General features: G+C 54.6%; 1 protein-coding gene across 1 annotated transcript; it reads right to left on the bottom strand.

The window, feature by feature from the left end:
* Positions 1-3,576: 3,576 nt before the first annotated feature.
* Positions 3,577-8,803, bottom strand: ZIC2 (Zic family member 2). Its single transcript, XM_059685038.1, has 3 exons — positions 7,201-8,803; positions 5,260-5,423; positions 3,577-5,042 (listed from the first exon to the last, which is right to left on the bottom strand). The coding sequence occupies exons 1-3, from the start codon at positions 8,270-8,272 to the stop codon at positions 4,692-4,694; spliced, it is 1,587 nt and encodes a 528-aa protein (XP_059541021.1). The 5' UTR covers positions 8,273-8,803; the 3' UTR covers positions 3,577-4,691.
* Positions 8,804-16,483: the final 7,680 nt, after the last annotated feature.

The following is a 16,483-nucleotide window of genomic DNA, read 5'->3' as shown; positions in this document are numbered from 1 at the left end:
CTACGGCCCAGCGGGACGGGCCTGAGGGTTTATGCGCGATCGTCCGCCCGATCACCCGATCCAGACGGAAGTATCTAGAGTCTTCCCTAACATTAAAACAAAGCAAGCAAGCAAGCAAACAAACAAAACCAGTAATAATCTGTTGGGGGCTGGAGGGTGGTGGGGTTAGAGAGGAGGGAGACATTTCTCCAGGCCTGTTCTGAGCCGCTGGGTAAACATAGAAACCGTTCATTTCGGACTGCTGGGGGTAGCAGTGGGCCGAGCAGCTTCGTTTCTGCAGAACCCGAGCGATATTATCAGGCTATAATCAATCAATTTACCAGCGTTTATTGAATGCCCTGCTTTGGATCCCGAGGGTAGCTTTCCGGGTCCATTTAAGTAAAAACGCATCAGAGGTTCAACTGAGTCTTGGTGGGGTGTTATTTCCAGACCTTTGGTTCTTAGCTCTTGGATGCAGGCCTGGCGGGGCCCTTCGGGTTTTTTTCGGTGGAGTGATGTGGGGGAGGGGAGGACGGAGACCCTAGTGCGCCCTTGGAGGGTCCCTGGGTGTCCGCTATGTCACTGGTGCACCCATCAGGGACCTACTAGAACCCATCTCCCCCCCGTCCTGCGGACTCGGGCAGGCCACGGGTCGCCTGAAAAGCCCAGGCCTTCCTAGGTCCCCCCATGATGCGGGAGAACGAGGAGGGGCACAGGGAAACCCAAACCTCCGGACCAGCCAGTGGTCTGCCCTTGATCTCCGAGTTTCGTGCGGAAAAAACACACACCACTTGAGACGGAAAACATCCGTCTGCAAAAGAGACAAAGGGGCCCGGGGGTAGGGAGTGGGAGGAAGAGAGAAGGGACCCGCAGGAGGAAAAGGCTGGGCCGGCGTGGGCCGGGCTGTGCGGGCCCGGGGACCTGTTCCCTTCCCCCGCGCCCCCAGCAGCCCGCCCTGGAGCGCGCCCGGAGCAGAGCGCACCGGCCTCTACCCTGGGAGTGACCTCCTCCCCGCCCGCGACTTCAGGGGACATCAGGGAGCCCGGAGACGCTGATACCGATGCCAGTTATCATTGTAGTCATTAATAATGCAGCGAGGATCGCGATAATTAATAATAATAATGATGGCCTCCCGGGGGGGCTCCAGCTGCCTCCGGATGAAGCGACTCCTGTGCGGAGGGCAGTTTATGGAGCGGAGTGCGCAGGGAGCGAGCTTGGGCGCTCTGAAGTTCAAGTTGACGAGCGGAAACCGTTCTCCGGCCGCGGCGCTCTGTCTCCCTGCGAGCAGCGAACCATGGCACCGCTCTGGTTCCCCGAGGGAGGCGAAGACGGCCTTCAGTTTTTTGGTTCAGAAGTCAAGGCCAGGGCAGGCTAGAATTCGGGTCCTTTGCGGGGGGGGTTGGGGGCGGGTTAGACGCCGGCACCTTCCACCCCAAGGCCCGGGCGCCTCATTGCGGTGCAGGACCTTGGGCCGCCGGCACCCGCGCGCGTCCCCAGAGGAGCACTTCTGACACCTTGGATATTCTTACACGTTTGCCATCTCCCCACCACCCCCGCCCCCCTCCTGCCCCGGGGATTCGAGGGGCCCTAAAGAAAGGCGGAGGTTGGGCAGCGACGTCGGGTCCGTGACTTGTTTGGACAAAGCGAGCTGTGGGATGAGGGGCCGGAGCACTAGGAGCCATTTTGCAGGGAAGCCGCTCCCATCTCGGGTGGACTGGGAGACCGCTCCCAGGCTGTCACCTTCCTTCTCACGCCACCCCCTTCCCATCTTTATATCCTGCTGATAACTAGGAGAGCGCCGGGTCGTCCGTCCGGCAGCTCTCCGCTGTTCAGATCTGGAAAGCTGGAAAGCGGTCCAGCCAAGGCTGTGAGATCGTCTTCTCTCCTTGCTGGGTTCCTTCTTCCCCCAAATGAGAAGCAAACCCCTAAGGCCTTGAGTTGATATTAAAGTTCCACCTCCCCCGTTTCATCCTTCTTAGATTTGAGAGATGTCTCAAAGCCAGTAAGTTACACACACACACACACACACACACACACACACAGAGTTTACAATATTTAGAAGAGACCATCTCATTTTTGCACAAGTTCTAATTTTTTATGATTCCTTTGCCCCCTCCCCAAATGGGGGGGAGGGTGTTGGAAACCCCTAGAGGATTTTCCTCGCAGCTTATAATGTGCTCAGTGAAATCTCCCAAGGATCAGTAACATATGCCAATTATTTTAATAATTTTCCTTAATATTATTAGGGGTTATAAATTTGATTTTAATAGGGTTGATTGCTTCAGGAGTTGGCGCTTGGGCAGTTCGCAAGGCTGCTGAGGAGGGCTAGGCCGGCATCTGTCGCCCTCTGGGACACACACACACACACACACACACACACACACACAGCCCTGGGGCTGGAGTCTTTCCCTCCCCTTTGAATAGGTGTCATGGCCTCCAAAGAGGTCAGGGTTGCCTTTCTCTCCTCCAGCGGCCCTTAGGCCGAGCCTGCCTGGCCCTGCGGCCCAGTGGAGAGCTGAAGGGGAGAGAGATACAGGGTCTCTGCAGCAGCCACTGGTGTTCCTTGTCCCCCAGCAGAGTCCTGAGCATGCTGGGGGATCCTTTGGAGGTGTCCCTGCCACTACCCAAATCTTGTCACCGCTGGGTGCGGGGGTGTGCCTGGGGCACTGGCAGGGCCTCTCAGAGATACAAGGGTACTGAGGAAAATGAAGATGTCTCCATGGGATCTAAAAAGAATTTTCCCCATCCCTTCCCTTCAATAATTAAAATTGCCTTCCTCCTTGGAGCCACTTGTTTGGAAATTTTGATAAACTCTTGCAGAGGAGGGGGAGTGAAGCTGCAAACAGAGAACACTGGTGGTCAGAGTTCTGCCTTACTCCCACCTGGCCGTTTCCGTCTTTTTTAGTTTTCTTTCACTGAATTCTTGAAGAGGGTCTCTTTCATTTTGGGCCAACGGCTTTGTGGCTTTCCTAAATTTAAAAGTAGTCAATTTATCACCTTCTTCTCTCGAACATTCTGTTTACTGGCGTGCAGTGGCTGTGCAGATAAGCAGGATTTCTTGAGCAAGCTGTTAAAATTTTCAAGGAAAAAAAAAACACTTTTGGTAGAAATGGTCCCTTAGACTGTAATCAGGGCCAAGTTCAAAAACAAAGTACTCAGCTCAGTTTTAAATGTGCAATTAAAAATAACTGTACCTCGGCTTTTCAGAGGGAGAGGGAAGGGGGCAGGGATGAGGGAAAACAAAGAATAAGGAAATATTTAGTGCTCTTAAATCCAGTCCAAATAGCTGAAAGAAAGGCATTCCCCCAGATAATGGAGCCATTAGAAACTCTGAAGGTTCCTGCAGCCCTTCCTCACAGGGGCTTTCCAAAAATTTAATTCACTCTCAGCTATGAAACAAAGGACACAGAAAGGAATTTTGAGACTTTCTGCCAAAGGGGAGCTGGGCCCCGTTTCTATGCATACATACACCTTCCTCTCCAGCCTGTGAGGTGGTGCTCCCATTCATCCAGGCAGCTGAGCCATACCCATGTGGACCCTCAGCTGTCTGTTCCCATTTTCTTCAATAACTTCGCTAGAAAAAAACCAGTATGTTCATGCAGTTTCAACACGTTTTATTATATTTCTGTATGCATGACTTTCAAAACATATCACAAGAAAGGATCAAACCACTTAAAACCTTCAAATAAAAAATCTGAAACAGTTTATGCCCACAATTGTACATATTTATAGTTAAGAAACATTCTTTATAAATATTGTTTCCTCTGTAGCAAGTTAATACCATAATTTAATTACAAATGGATAAATATGGTAACGGGTATTTACAGAAGGAAGGGTGTTATTAAGGAAAAAGCTAACGGCACGACGTTTATTTCCCCCCCGCCCCCACAATCTTTCATACAGGAACTAACAAATTGAACTCGCAAAAGCACTAAAACATCACAGGTAAACCCAGCTAACAGAAAAATACATTCACAAGCGTTGGTGATGGTGGTGGTGGTGTGTATGTGTGCGCTGTGTGGATCAGTATGCTGAAGAGACAAAAAGGGAGACTTTGGCACGGCTCGTTTTTTTCCAGTCTATAGTTGCATGAAGTTTACAATCAAGTTGCCTCATGAAAGGAACACAATATTCAATACCACAATACAAAAGAAACCATTTTCTTCCACGTTACTTAAAAAGAAACCGAGTAAACTAAAAAGAGAAAAGAAAAAGCCCATCACGCTGGGGAAGGGAGGAAGAGGCAGGGAGGAACGCAATCCGGAGCATTACAAATGGACAAACTTCTATACACCAAGAAGCCATTAAAACCACCTCGGAGAAGGAAGGAGTCCGCTATGTACAGTTTGCCAGAGACTGGGAGTGCGGTGAGAAGGCAAGCGGGCGTGAGGGAAGGAGAGGGGGTTTGGTTCGATATTTTTATGGGTTTTTATTTATGTTTTTAATTTTTTATTCCTTATTTTATATTTTCAGCTTCAGAGACTCCGTTAGGGATATTTTTGCTTTTCCATGCCTAGATTATTTTTTAAAAAAACACAACAACAACAAACAACAACTTTGAAAAATCCTCCTGCTGGTAAAATCATTTTTTGTCGTCATAAAAACCAGATTCGTAATTTTAACATCACAAGCACAGGATGCCCTGGGTGGTGGCGGGCCGCCGCGCCAGGGCGGGGCGGGGAGAGGGAGAGCGGCCCCGGCCCCTCGGCCCCTCACACGTACCATTCGTTGAAGTTGGAGGACAGGCCACTGTGGCCCCCGGCCGTCCCGCTGCCCCCGCCAGAGCCGCCGCCGCCCCCACCGCCCGCGCCGCCGCCCCCGCTGCTGCCGCCGCCAGAGCCGCCGCCGCCTGCGCCGCCGCCGCCGGAGCCTCCGCTCCGATGCACCGCGGACACCGCCGCCGCCGCCGCCGCCGCTGCAGCAGCCGCAGCCGCCGCGGGGGAGAGGTTGGAGCTGCTCTGGGGCTCGGCGCTGGGGGACACCAGCCCTGGGGGCGTGGACGACTCATAGCCCGAGCTGGCGGCCGGGGAGGACTCGGAGCCCTGCGGGGAGGACTCATGGACCTGCAAGACAAAAGCCGGGAGGGGAGACCAAAGGGGACTGGGTGTGAGTGCAGCTGCTGTGGGGCCAGGCCCCCGGAGGCGCACCCCAGAAATACCCTGTGTCGCCCTGGCCCTGGGGAGCCCAGGCCTTCCGAGGCCGGCCGAGGTGGTTCCGGCTGGCTGGGAGCCGGCGAGGCGGCCGGCCGAGGTGCCCTTCTGCCCGCCTCCCCGGTGGTACCTTCATGTGCTTCCGCAGAGAGCTGGGGTGCGTGTAGGACTTGTCGCACATCTTGCACAGATAGGGCTTATCGGAGGTGTGGACGTGCATGTGCTTCTTCCTGTCACTGCTGTTGGCGAAGCGCCGGTCGCAGCCCTCAAACTCACACTGGAACGGCTTCTCGCCTGTGGAAGGCAAACATGGGCACTTTCTGTGGACACCCAGGCCCCCTGGGGGACTCCCACCCACCCTGGAGGGGGCAAGGCCTCCGCGAGGAGGGAAGAAGAGCGAGGAGGGCCTGGGTCCCTTCAACAGATGGGTCCCCTCCGTGGCAGAACTAAGAAGAAATTAACCCTTTCCACCTAAAGGTCCTGCGCATTTATTTCATATCTTACTTCCTTTCAGACGGACTCCCATTTCCTCAAATGTTTAATCTGGGGTAGCACCGCCTTTCCACCGAGCTTCTTGGATTTGTAAGCTTCCAGCCAGTTAGTCTGGCCATGGAGAAGCTGTTGTTATGACAAAATATTTGGGGCATTATGAAGATCACACAGACTGCAGGGCTGCTGTCGGTTTCTCTCGGGGGCCAGTAGGCAATTAGATTTGGAGTTGCTGCGTGTTGTTTGGGGACGGGCTGTGCATAGTGACTGAGCCAGTATTCTTCATCCAAAATTCTGCAAATTACATTAACCATAATTCTAGACTCGGTCCCAGGCTTTTTATTTTTATTTTTTTAAAAATAAGTTTGAGGAAAATGTAAATATTAGAGATAAGGCAGCATCCCGAGATTGCAGAGGCACCGGCTGGGCAGTGGGGGTGGGGGCATTAGCAAAGGCTTTCAAAAATCTTCCTGTTAATTTTCTGGCGGCCCCTGCATCCTGTTGCCAGAATTCCAAACGCTTGGAGTCATTTAGAGGTGTGAGAACTGACATTGTTCCACTTGGAAACGGGACCATTTAACGTTAAATTCCATTAGCACCTAAATTGTTTTTTAAAGACATCCGCTCAGACCCGGGACTCGAAAGCAAGCATTTCATGCAAATAAATTTCTCAAATTTTAAACCTTGTTAAGCGCTTGTCTCGCACCTCGCCTCCCTCCCTTCCCGGAAGAGAACAATAGGCCGCTGGCGCATCCCCACTTCGGAGTAAATATTGACGGGGGAAGTTGCTAAAACATTTGGCTTTCTTTTAGGAAATCGTCTGGCACGATCTTGGCTGGTCATGGATGAATTATCTACGAGGCGAGAGGCGCGTTCTTTTGCGGCTCTCTCATGTCACGCGATTGCTCCTCGGGCCGCGCTGCCGCGGGCGCTCGCTAACGGGGTTGTAGGTGCAAGTTTGGAATCTCAAACCCTCTGGTACCCATTAGAGAATGCCCCAAACTACTACGATCTCGCCGTACAGCCTCGAGACCAAGCCTGAGATGGGCTTTAAAAATTAGGAATGCTTTACCGCTTGGGCTCACACCAGACTCATTTTAATGCGAAACAGTCCTGTAAAGACGTTTTGGACCGCGAGGAAAATAAGTGCAAAACACACAAGCCACTCAAGCAGACCCACCCGAAGCAGAAAAGCACATTCAGGCAAGCTGGCAAATCCGCTCTCGGCTCCCTTCCCAGGCACGGAGTTGGAGAGCAGTTTTATTTTGTGCGCTCTATTTAGAACGGAAATTATTAACCGGGCCGAGCAATTATGAGCCGGGTGAAGCAATTGCATCACCCAAAGCATACATTTGATGTGACACCGGTTATTTAAAACTCAATTTCCACACATGGAAAAACCCAGCCCAGGGATATGCTTTCATTTTCCAACAAAAACAAGCCGCCGGCTCTCTCTGCACATACAAAAACACATCTCCCGTCCCCGAGTAAAGGCTGGCGGTCGGTGCGTTTCTCTTTGATAGCAAATCAACCACAGCCTCTCTCCCCTCCGCGTCCCGTCCCTGTTCCGGACCGCAGTTACCTGTGTGGGTCCTTTTGTGGATCTTGAGGTTCTCGGAGCGCGCGAAGACCTTGCCGCAGCCCGGGAAAGGGCAGGGGAAGGGCTTCTCGCCCGTGTGCACGCGGATGTGGTTGACCAGTTTGTATTTCGCCTTGAAGGGCTTGCCCTCCCGCGGACACTCCTCCCAGAAGCAGACGTGGTTGCTCTGCTCCGGGCCGCCGACGTGCTCCACCGAGACGTGGGTCACCAGCTCGTGCATGGTGCTGAAAGTTTTGTTGCAGCTCTTCTTGGGGTTGCTCAGCTGCTCGGGGTCGATCCACTTGCAGATGAGCTCCTGCTTGATGCACTGCTGCCGCATGTAGCGGAAAAAGGCACCGGGGTGATGGTGGTGGTGGTGGTGGTGGGCCGCGGCCGCTGCCATGTTCATACCCATGTTCATATTCATGGGGCCGTACTGGTTGTGGAGCTGTGCCGCCGAGTAGGGGTCAGTCCGCGGGCTGGCCACCTGGCGGTACTGGTCTGATCGCCCGAACACTTCGCCCGGCAGCCCGAGGCGCATCTGCCCGTTGAGCACATTCTGTGAACCATGCGGCCCGTGCTGCTCAGGGAGGCCGGGGAAGAGGAGGTGGCCCTGCGCGTCCGAGTGCGCGTGGTGCAGGCCGCCTGCTCCTGGCCCGAACAGCCCGTGCTGCCCGCCGCCCGGCGCCGAGTCCCCGAAGCCGCGGCTGCGAAACAGGAAGTCCCGGGTGGAGTTGAAGGGCGGCCCGGAGTAGGAGCCGACGTGCGCGGCGTGGGGCCCGAGTGCCGCGGCGGCGGCGGCAGCTGCAGCGGAGCCCGGGTAGGCTCCGGGGCCCTGAGACGTGAACGCCGAGCTTTGGCCCGGGGACAGCTCGTGGGCGCCGGGGTTTAGCTTGAAGGCGCCCATGTGTGCGGCTGCCGAGTCCACGAACCCGTTCTGCGCCGCCGCCAGGCTCAGCTCGCGGTCTTGCATTTCGGCGGCGGCAGCCGCCGCCGCTGCAGCCGAGTGGTGATGGTGGCGCGCGAAGCTGCCCACCCCGATGGCCGGGAACTGCGGCCCCGCGTCCAGAAGCATGGCCAGCGCGCCCGCCCGCCTCGCCGACCCCGGCGAGACCCTCGCCTTCTAGGCTCCCACTCCCGCTCGGCGCGCAGCGAGTCCAGCGGCCGCCCGGCTCCGAGCGGAGGCGGCTGTGGCGGTGGCGACTTCAGCCCCGGGAGCCGCGTTCCTGCTCCAGCCGCCGCCGCCTGGATCTGCTTCGGGCGGCCCGGAGCCGAGCGAAGGCGCGAAGAGGAGGAGGAGGCAGCCACAGAGGAGGCGCGGGAGGAGGAGGAGGTGGAGGAGGAGAAGAGTCCAAAGCCAGGCGGAGAACCAAAGTATATTAAAGGAGCTGCGACGGGGGCGGGCGGGCAGGGCAGGGGAGGGCGGGCAGGAGGAGGGAGCAGTAGGGAGGTGCGGGGAGCTGAACGGAGAGGGGGGCCGAAGGGGGGTGAGCGCAGCGCCGCGGCCCCCACCTCTGCGCGCACCCGCGCGCGCACGCACACACTCACTCTCTCCCTTTCGCCGCGCGGAACCCCGGGGCCGGCCACGCAAAAAGGCACCAGCAAAATGAAATCACAGCGGCGGCGGGGCCGCGGTGCCCGAGAGCGGACGCTGTGCGCGGGCCAGGCAGACCGGCTAGAAAAGGACGCAGGCGAGCTCCGAGCTGCCCGCCGGGTCCCCGCGCGCCCGCGGCTCCACCTGACCGCCGGCCGGGCGCTGGGACGGCGGGCGGAGGCCAGGCACCTTCCCCGCGGCGCGCTCGGTCGGCCGCTTCCTCCTGCGCGCGGCCGGTATTGTTCGGCGCTGCGGCCGCTGCGTTTAGCCCTCCTCGTCCTCCGCGCTTGGCATTGGCTGCGCCGGGTGTAGCAAACTTGCGGCAGCCACGGATTCCCCCCGATGAAGGCAGCGGCCGCGCGGCTCCCTCTTTCTTTAAGTTGTGCGGGAGGAGGGGAGGAGGAGGAGAGGAGATGGGGGCTGTGGGAGGGGAGAAGGCAAGCAGAGGGAGAGGAGGAGGGGGAGTCGGGGCTGTAAAACGATAACAATAAAAAAAAAAAAAAAAGTGCTCTCTAGCTTGTTCGCTCCCTCTCTCCAGTTGGCCTGGGGCACCGGACCAGAAGCGGCCAGCTGCAACCGCGAGGACGGAGCGGAATCCGCGGCCCAAGAAAACGAGAAAAGGCCAAAGCAGGTCCCCCCCTTTTAGCCGAGGTGGGGTCCGTCCGCCATCGCCTCCGCCTGTTTATTTCAGTGGGCGCCACCGACGCCGAAGCCTTTTATTTATTTATTTATTTATTTATTTATTTTACTTTTTTGTCTCCTCCTTTCCCTCCCCCCTCCTCCCTAGCCCTCGCATCTCCCTTCCCGGCCTCCCTACCACCAGCTCCAGGCCGGGCCTCCAGGTCACACCGCCCCTTTCACCGCGGCTCCCGCCCCGCCCGCTCTCCCGGCGCCGCCATTGGCCGCCGCGGCCCCGTCAATCCTGCGCCCCCGCCCTGCGGAGGGTCCGCCGCCCCTCCCTCGTGCCTCCGTGCTCCCGCCGCGGCGGAGAGGAGCGGCCGCCCGGGCCTGCCAGCCTCCCTCGCCGAGCCCGTGCTGTCGGCGCTGCGCCTCCGGCCCCCGCCGGCTGCGGCGCTCCTAGTGCCTGGCGACCGGCATAGCGCGCGGCCAGGCCGGGAGGGGACGGCACCCTGCACTCGCGCCCTTCCGCGGAGGCCACCGACTCCCCGCGGACCCGAGCCCCTAAACCGGTACCCCTGGCAGCTCAGGAACGTGGCTAACCCCGGGCCGCGGAGCTGGAGGCCCTGTGCGCTGGGACACCACAGGCCCCGGGCCCCGCCGGCTGCGCGCCGCGAGGAGCGGCCGGGGCGCCGAGGTCTTGGTCGGTGGTCACTTTCCCAACCCCTTTTCTCCCCATTTTGTAAACTTGCTCTGGGGTCTCGAAAACACAGGTGCTGGATGGTGGGCCTGGATAAAGCCAGGTACGCCCGTTCACCCAGACACCGCCCCCCCCACCTGGGCCGTGGCCCCCACCCGCTGCTCCCCCGGCCTGCGGCCTGCGCCCTGCGCCCTGCTCCGATCACAGCAGTAAACACTGGGCATCAGCGTTTGGAATTCGTTTATAGACAATGTCACCCTCGGGGTAGATGCCCAGATGCCCAGGCCGCTGCCAGGGTGGGGTGGGAAGTGTGGGGACGCCCGAGGCGCGAGGCCCAGCAAGGCTCAGGTTGGAGTTCGGCCGTGGGTCAGGCTCAGGGCCTCCGGAGAAGAAATCTCCAGGCTGCAGGCTGGTGGGGCTTCGAGAAGATCTTTATAACTCCTCCAGGAGTGGGCGACTCCCCCTACCCCCATGGTGGTGGGGCCGCGAGGCTCCTCCCCTTGCGGTGCCCGCCCTGGCCGGCCCAGGGGACTCTGGCCGCCCCCCCCCACCCCCCACCTCGGGCCCAGGTTGACCGCTGCAAACATTTCCTGTCCCGCGAGGGGAGGCTTGCGCTTCCGAGGGAACGGGAGAGGGAACCGCGAGCCCCGAGGCGGCGAAGGTGTGAATGCAAGGTCTGAGGAGAACTGCTTTTATTTACGAAGTGCTGGGAATTGAAATAAAATTCCAGTAAGAGAAAACAATCAACATGCATTTCAAATTTTTCGTGTTGGAATGAATCCGGCAAAAACGCGGGAAGATCACTCTCGCTCGCTATTGCTAGCAGAGCCCAGGGTCTCCAGCACCGGCCCAGGCAGCCTGTCCCGGCTTTCGTGGGTCTCAGGGTCGGAGCTCCCCGCAGCCCCTGTCATTAGGGGCGCTGTGCTCGCCCTCTGTCCCCATCCCCACGCCCACCGAGCGCTGGAGGAGTCAAAGGGAGGCCAGGCCGGAGCAGCTAGTCTGAAAGCCAGGAGTTTGCCTGGTAGCTGGAGATGCTCGCCTTCCCTCCCAGGCGGAAACGCTCTTCTTTCCCACACACCACACTCTGCACAAAGAGGGATGGGGGAAGGCACATGCCGAACTGCTCCCCTAAACAGAGAGGAACCTGAGATTGAGACGGAGAGAAGAGAGAGAGAAACCTCCAGTCAGAAAAGCTGCCCCCGCTACATGAAGTCAAAAAACCGCCCACTGCACAGCCTTTCACACTTGTTTACTCATCAATGTCTATGGGGTGAGGGAGAGAATAACTGGAAAAGCTCGCTCCAACAATATTGCCAAAAGAAACGTTTTATTAGAGGTTCGTCGTGAGAATAGCCGTTTTGCACATCCAAAACCTCGCTTTCTTTATTTCTTTCGAGCCACCAGATTTCAAGTTTTCCTCCTTTCCCACGTTCTCGCCCCCTCCCCGCGGCTCTGTCCCTCTCTGCCTTGCCCCATTCTCTCCTTCCGTTTTTGATTCCTCTTTCGCAGCCCGCACTTGGGGCGGGCGCGGCTGGGCCCCCTTTTGCGCCGGATTCCGCGGGCCGCGCGCGGCGGGGTAGTGGGGCAGGCGCCTGAATTCCCGCCGGAGACCCCGCAGGCTGGGCCCTCCTGGCTATTCTTTCTCCGCTCCAGCTCTCCTCTCTCCGCAGGACACAGAGGAGCTGAGCCAAGTTCAAAGTCACGTCGCCGTCCCCTCTTAGAAGTGTTTTATTTCTCTACAAACCGCAAAGCCCTTTCCCTCATGACACAGTATTTCTTTTCTTTCTTTCTTTCTTTCTTTCTTTCTTTTTTTTTTTTTTTTCCAGGAAGGAAAGAGAGAGCGCGCGCGCAAGAAAGCAAAAGCCGGGGGTGGGGGGGCGGCGGGGGGGACTGTGAAGGCTTTTCAGCCATTGCCTCAAAAGTAGATTTGGATTCCTTGGCTGAAGGGGAAAAGGCGGCCAGGCTGCGTTCTGCGCCGTGTGAGTCATTTCGTTTTTTCAACAGGTTTCTGGAAGGACCCTCTGGGGCGGAGGCAGATCCGCGGGACCCACCACTGTCTCCATCGGATAAACAAGTCCCTTTTTTGTAAGTTTTCCAAAATTGCTCTTTGAAGATCTCACGCAGCCTGCGCCAAGCTGGCGCGAGTGGGGGGTTTGCTGTCTGTGGATGACCCCGCCTGGTGGGGCCCCTGGGCGCCCCGGCTGGCTTACATGTCATGGCAAATGGAGGGAATGGCAGTGCGACAGAGAATTCCGGGTGTCTTAAAAAATCAGAAAATCCCATCCAACACCCGGGCCTCCTTCACTGAGCACCTCATTGCGGTTGTGGGCCTCTGTGAATGGTTGACTGCGCTCTTTTGTATATGATGAGTATTTTGGGTGTACATATACATAAAAACAATACATATATACACACAATATGCACACACAGGTATATCTTGCTGGCCAGCAGAAAGAAAGAAAGAAAGAAAGAAAGAAAGAAAGAAAGAAAGAAAGAAAGAAAGAAAGAAAGAAAGAAAGAAAGGAAGACCTCACAAACAAACAAACCCAACAACAACAAACAAAACAACCAACCTTTAAACTGGAAAGCAGAAATACTTGGTGGCTATATCATTCAAAGTTTTAAATTTTCTCCTAAGGAAAGGGATGCATATGGGGGAAGAGATGGGAGGAACAAATGTAGAATCAGCTGTCTATATACAGGCCCCCGGCCCCCCCCCCCCCAAAAAAGGATTTCAGCACCATCCTCTGTATCACAGACTCATAAATTCAACAAGATCATCAACAGGATATTAAGTTGCAGGTCACCTTTGATTCAGCCCTCTCAGCCACTCCTGGGCTGGGCGACCCCTGACCCATGAAGGACCACATGTGTGGTGGGGGGGGAGCCCCCTCAGTAAAACCCACATAGAACAAAAGTTCTTTGTCAGAGCTTTAGAGACATGTAATATAAAAGAAGGGGAAATCGTGAAAATCTCAGCCAATGTTGTAACTTTTAAATGCCATTTTTGAGAAGGGAGAGGTTGAGTAGAGATGGGGAGGTATCATAGGATAAGGCCCTCTCCTGTCTGCTAAAAGAACTTCTCTTCTTCCTACAGTTAAAATTTACTATTCTGTAACTGGGCTTATAAAAAGTCTCTCTATAAAATATATGCTCACCAGCAGTTTAGTGATTGGGATGCAAATGTTTGCGTATTTGTCATTAGGGACTCAGAATAATAGACAGCAACATTTCTATGTCACAGTGGTTGTGGTTTTGCAAAAGGAAGAAAACTGGTTGTCCTTACTTTGTCTCCTCTTTCCTGATGGGAATGTTTCTACTGCTGCAAAACAAAACAAAAACAAACCTAAAAACAGGAGGCATTAGCTTACACGAATGTGTTTAATTATTTTGAGGACCGCTATCCTTTGGGCTCCCAGGCGGACTACATCCAGGGAGGTTGAATACTGGTGACAGGCAAGCAGCTTTCCAATAAACTGCAGTATTATTGCAATAGACTTTGTAATACAATTTATGCTGTCATTCATAAATAACGATGCCATATGTCAACCATATTGCTTACACAAGTAAATCCGTCAACGTGTCACTATTTGATTTTTCTCAACAGCTTCTTCAAATATTGAAGTACAGATATTGGAAGCGGTGCAATGTGTGTGTGGAGGCTCCCCACAAAATTTGAGACTTAAAAATACATACCACACCACCTCTGCTCCTCCTTTGTCCCCCATCCAAAAACATCCTTCAGGATAAAGAACGAAGGGGGAGAAGAACACATCTTGAAGCCAATACAAATAATAATACTGGGTAGTTATATGAACTGTGAACACATAAGGGAGTTTTGTGGTTCCTGTTTTGACCTTATAAGCATATTTTAAAACACAACAATTAGGCATTTCCCAAGAATTTACCAATTCTAATGGGTGAAATGTGGGTCAAAGGCCAATCTCCAACTACTTCCATCTTTGAGGGTAAAAGTGATTGATAACCAAATGAGAATATTTGACGACAGGCCAATTTTACTCTGTTTATTTTTGTTTTAATGGTGGGGAAGTATAGAGAGCCATCATTTTCAAGGGCTTTTAACCACTAAAGTCAGGTGGACATGGGGTGTGTCCAATTCTTGACTACCCAAAACAACAGACAAATCCCAATCACAGCTGTACAGTTCCAATCTTCTGCTTAAAAAAAAAAAAAAATCCTCGTTAAGCCCGTGTAAAAGTGACAGGGATCATAAACTAGCAAAAAGCACATTTTGGTTATTCTTAGCTCCACAGTATCCGTGAAGCCTGAGGACTCGGCGCGAGCTCAAAGGGGAGGAAAAGAGAGGCAACACCGAGGGCTGCGGCGCTCAGAACGCTCAGGCCCCTGGGGCGGGTCTCGGTGCCCCCGGGTCAGAGCGCTCGTGTGAGGGCGGGTGGGAGGGTAGGGATCTGGTCCCTGCCGAGTGCAGGTGGGGCGGGCAGCGGGAAACTCACTGCCTAAATGCCTAGCGAGCCTCGTTTGGAAAAAGCCCTTGAACCCAAAGTCTTTGTCACTTCCGGCCCTGATACAGCTCAATGAGATGCAGCTTCGTGGGTCCCTTTGCCCATCTCACCTCGGCTTAAAGCGTTCTCGAGTGTATCTCCCGTGTTCTCAGTGTCTGCTAGTAACTCTCCTCCCAGCGGAGCACCCACGGCCGCCTTTGGGCTGCGCCTCCAAGCCCTTTCCTTAATCCCTGGGGTAACTCGGGATACCGTGTTCGCCCTTGAACCCGCCTCTGGCGCAACCCAAATGGCACCAGGCGCTCCAATTTCGCCAGGCACCCGGCCCTTCTGCAAGGAGGCAGCTCTCGCGAAAACCACTGCGGACTGGCGAGCAGTAAAGCAATTGCAAGGGCAATAAAAGGCAGCAAGGTGGGTCCTGCTGCTCCTTCCGGGTCTCCCTCTCCGTCCCTGGCGTACCCCCTCGCCCGCCTGCACAAACCATCACACAAAGGCTCCAAAGCCAGGAAATGTCCAATCCACTTCCCTTCGAGTTTATGAATTGCCCACACAATTAATACACTCTGCGTTCCGCGACGAACGGAGGGCACTGGAGCCGCAGACCCACTCCGCGCAGCGGGGAGCCTCAGCGCCCCCCTGGGCACCTCCGGAGACCCGGTCCCGCCGCCTCCAGGCCGCTGAGCGCAGGGTGGTTCCGGGCCAGCTCGGTGTTTTACTTTTACCTCTCAGCCTCCTCGCGCCTTTGTTTGGGGCTGGGAGGAGGGTGGGGTTCGGGGTGCAACAGTGAAGTCTGGAAATCAGTGCTCCCCAGGAGGACCTGTTGACCCCAGAAAGGGCATTTCCATGTCTTTCCACGTAGCTGCTCCCACCCAAGCACCTCCGTCCGCTGCAAAAGCGCAGACCAGGGCACGAGTTTTGAGGATGGGCCCTGACTGCCGGCACCACTGAGGAAATATGGGGCTAAACCCACAGAACTGGCATAAAGACTTCTATACCACCCCCAACCCTTTCAACTAGTATTATTTTCTCCAACGCCCTGGAAATGGTTGGTGTTTATTTAGGAAGTACGACACAGTTACTGGGATGTTAAAGGGGGTGGATTTGGCTCCCAAAAGGCTTTAAAAAGAAACAGCGCACCTGGGGTTAGGCGGGTCATCATAATAACAAAAAGCGCGTCTACAAAATAAAAAGCTCTTTTATAAAGAAAGGCAATCCCGGAAATTCACTGGGAGCCTTCCTGAGAACCGTCTAGCTAGGCCTATTCTCAGGTTTAATTGGCAGGCAGTTTATTGGCGCCTTATTGGTGTTGACTGAATTTTGTTCCCAGTTCTTCCTTTTAAGAATTAGCATTTCAAGTCGATTTACCTGAGTCAATTATCTTTTTAGGGTCTGGGTTGAGTCATAAATTTGCAAATATTCATTAAACGCACTGTGTAAATATCCCTCTTTCCAATCGCCACCCAAACCTCGATTATTTCCTAAGAAAGTCTTTCCTTTTTTAAGGCTTCCATAAAAAGAAATTGATCAGGGGACTATATTTGAATTAAGACATATTAAATCGATGACAGATACACATCATGCTGTGTTTAACAAGAGTTGTACAAGGAGGCGGGTTCCAGATTCCGCAGGGCTCTGCTGCACCATTATTCACATTTTTACAGCCTTTCCTTCATGCCTTCACTCATTAAACCATTAAATTTCAGCAATTCAATAAAACAAAGCAGTTATAATTTTGAGGAAAAGCTATTTTGAATGGGGGTGGAGGTACTCGTTTTATTGCACCATAAAAATGCTCAACAGTCCATATTAAAGGTTATGTTGTGGTTATTTTCTTCTTTATTCATTCTTTTTTTGTTTTTACTTATAACCTGCAGAATTGAACGTAAAGCCGCC

The sequence above is a fragment of the Myotis daubentonii genome, chromosome 2 (genome assembly GCF_963259705.1).
Source record: "Myotis daubentonii chromosome 2, mMyoDau2.1, whole genome shotgun sequence".
In the NCBI taxonomy this organism is placed as follows: Eukaryota; Metazoa; Chordata; class Mammalia; order Chiroptera; family Vespertilionidae; genus Myotis; species Myotis daubentonii.
Note: the sequence above shows the minus strand (reverse complement) of the source record. Positions and strands in the feature narration are given on the sequence as shown.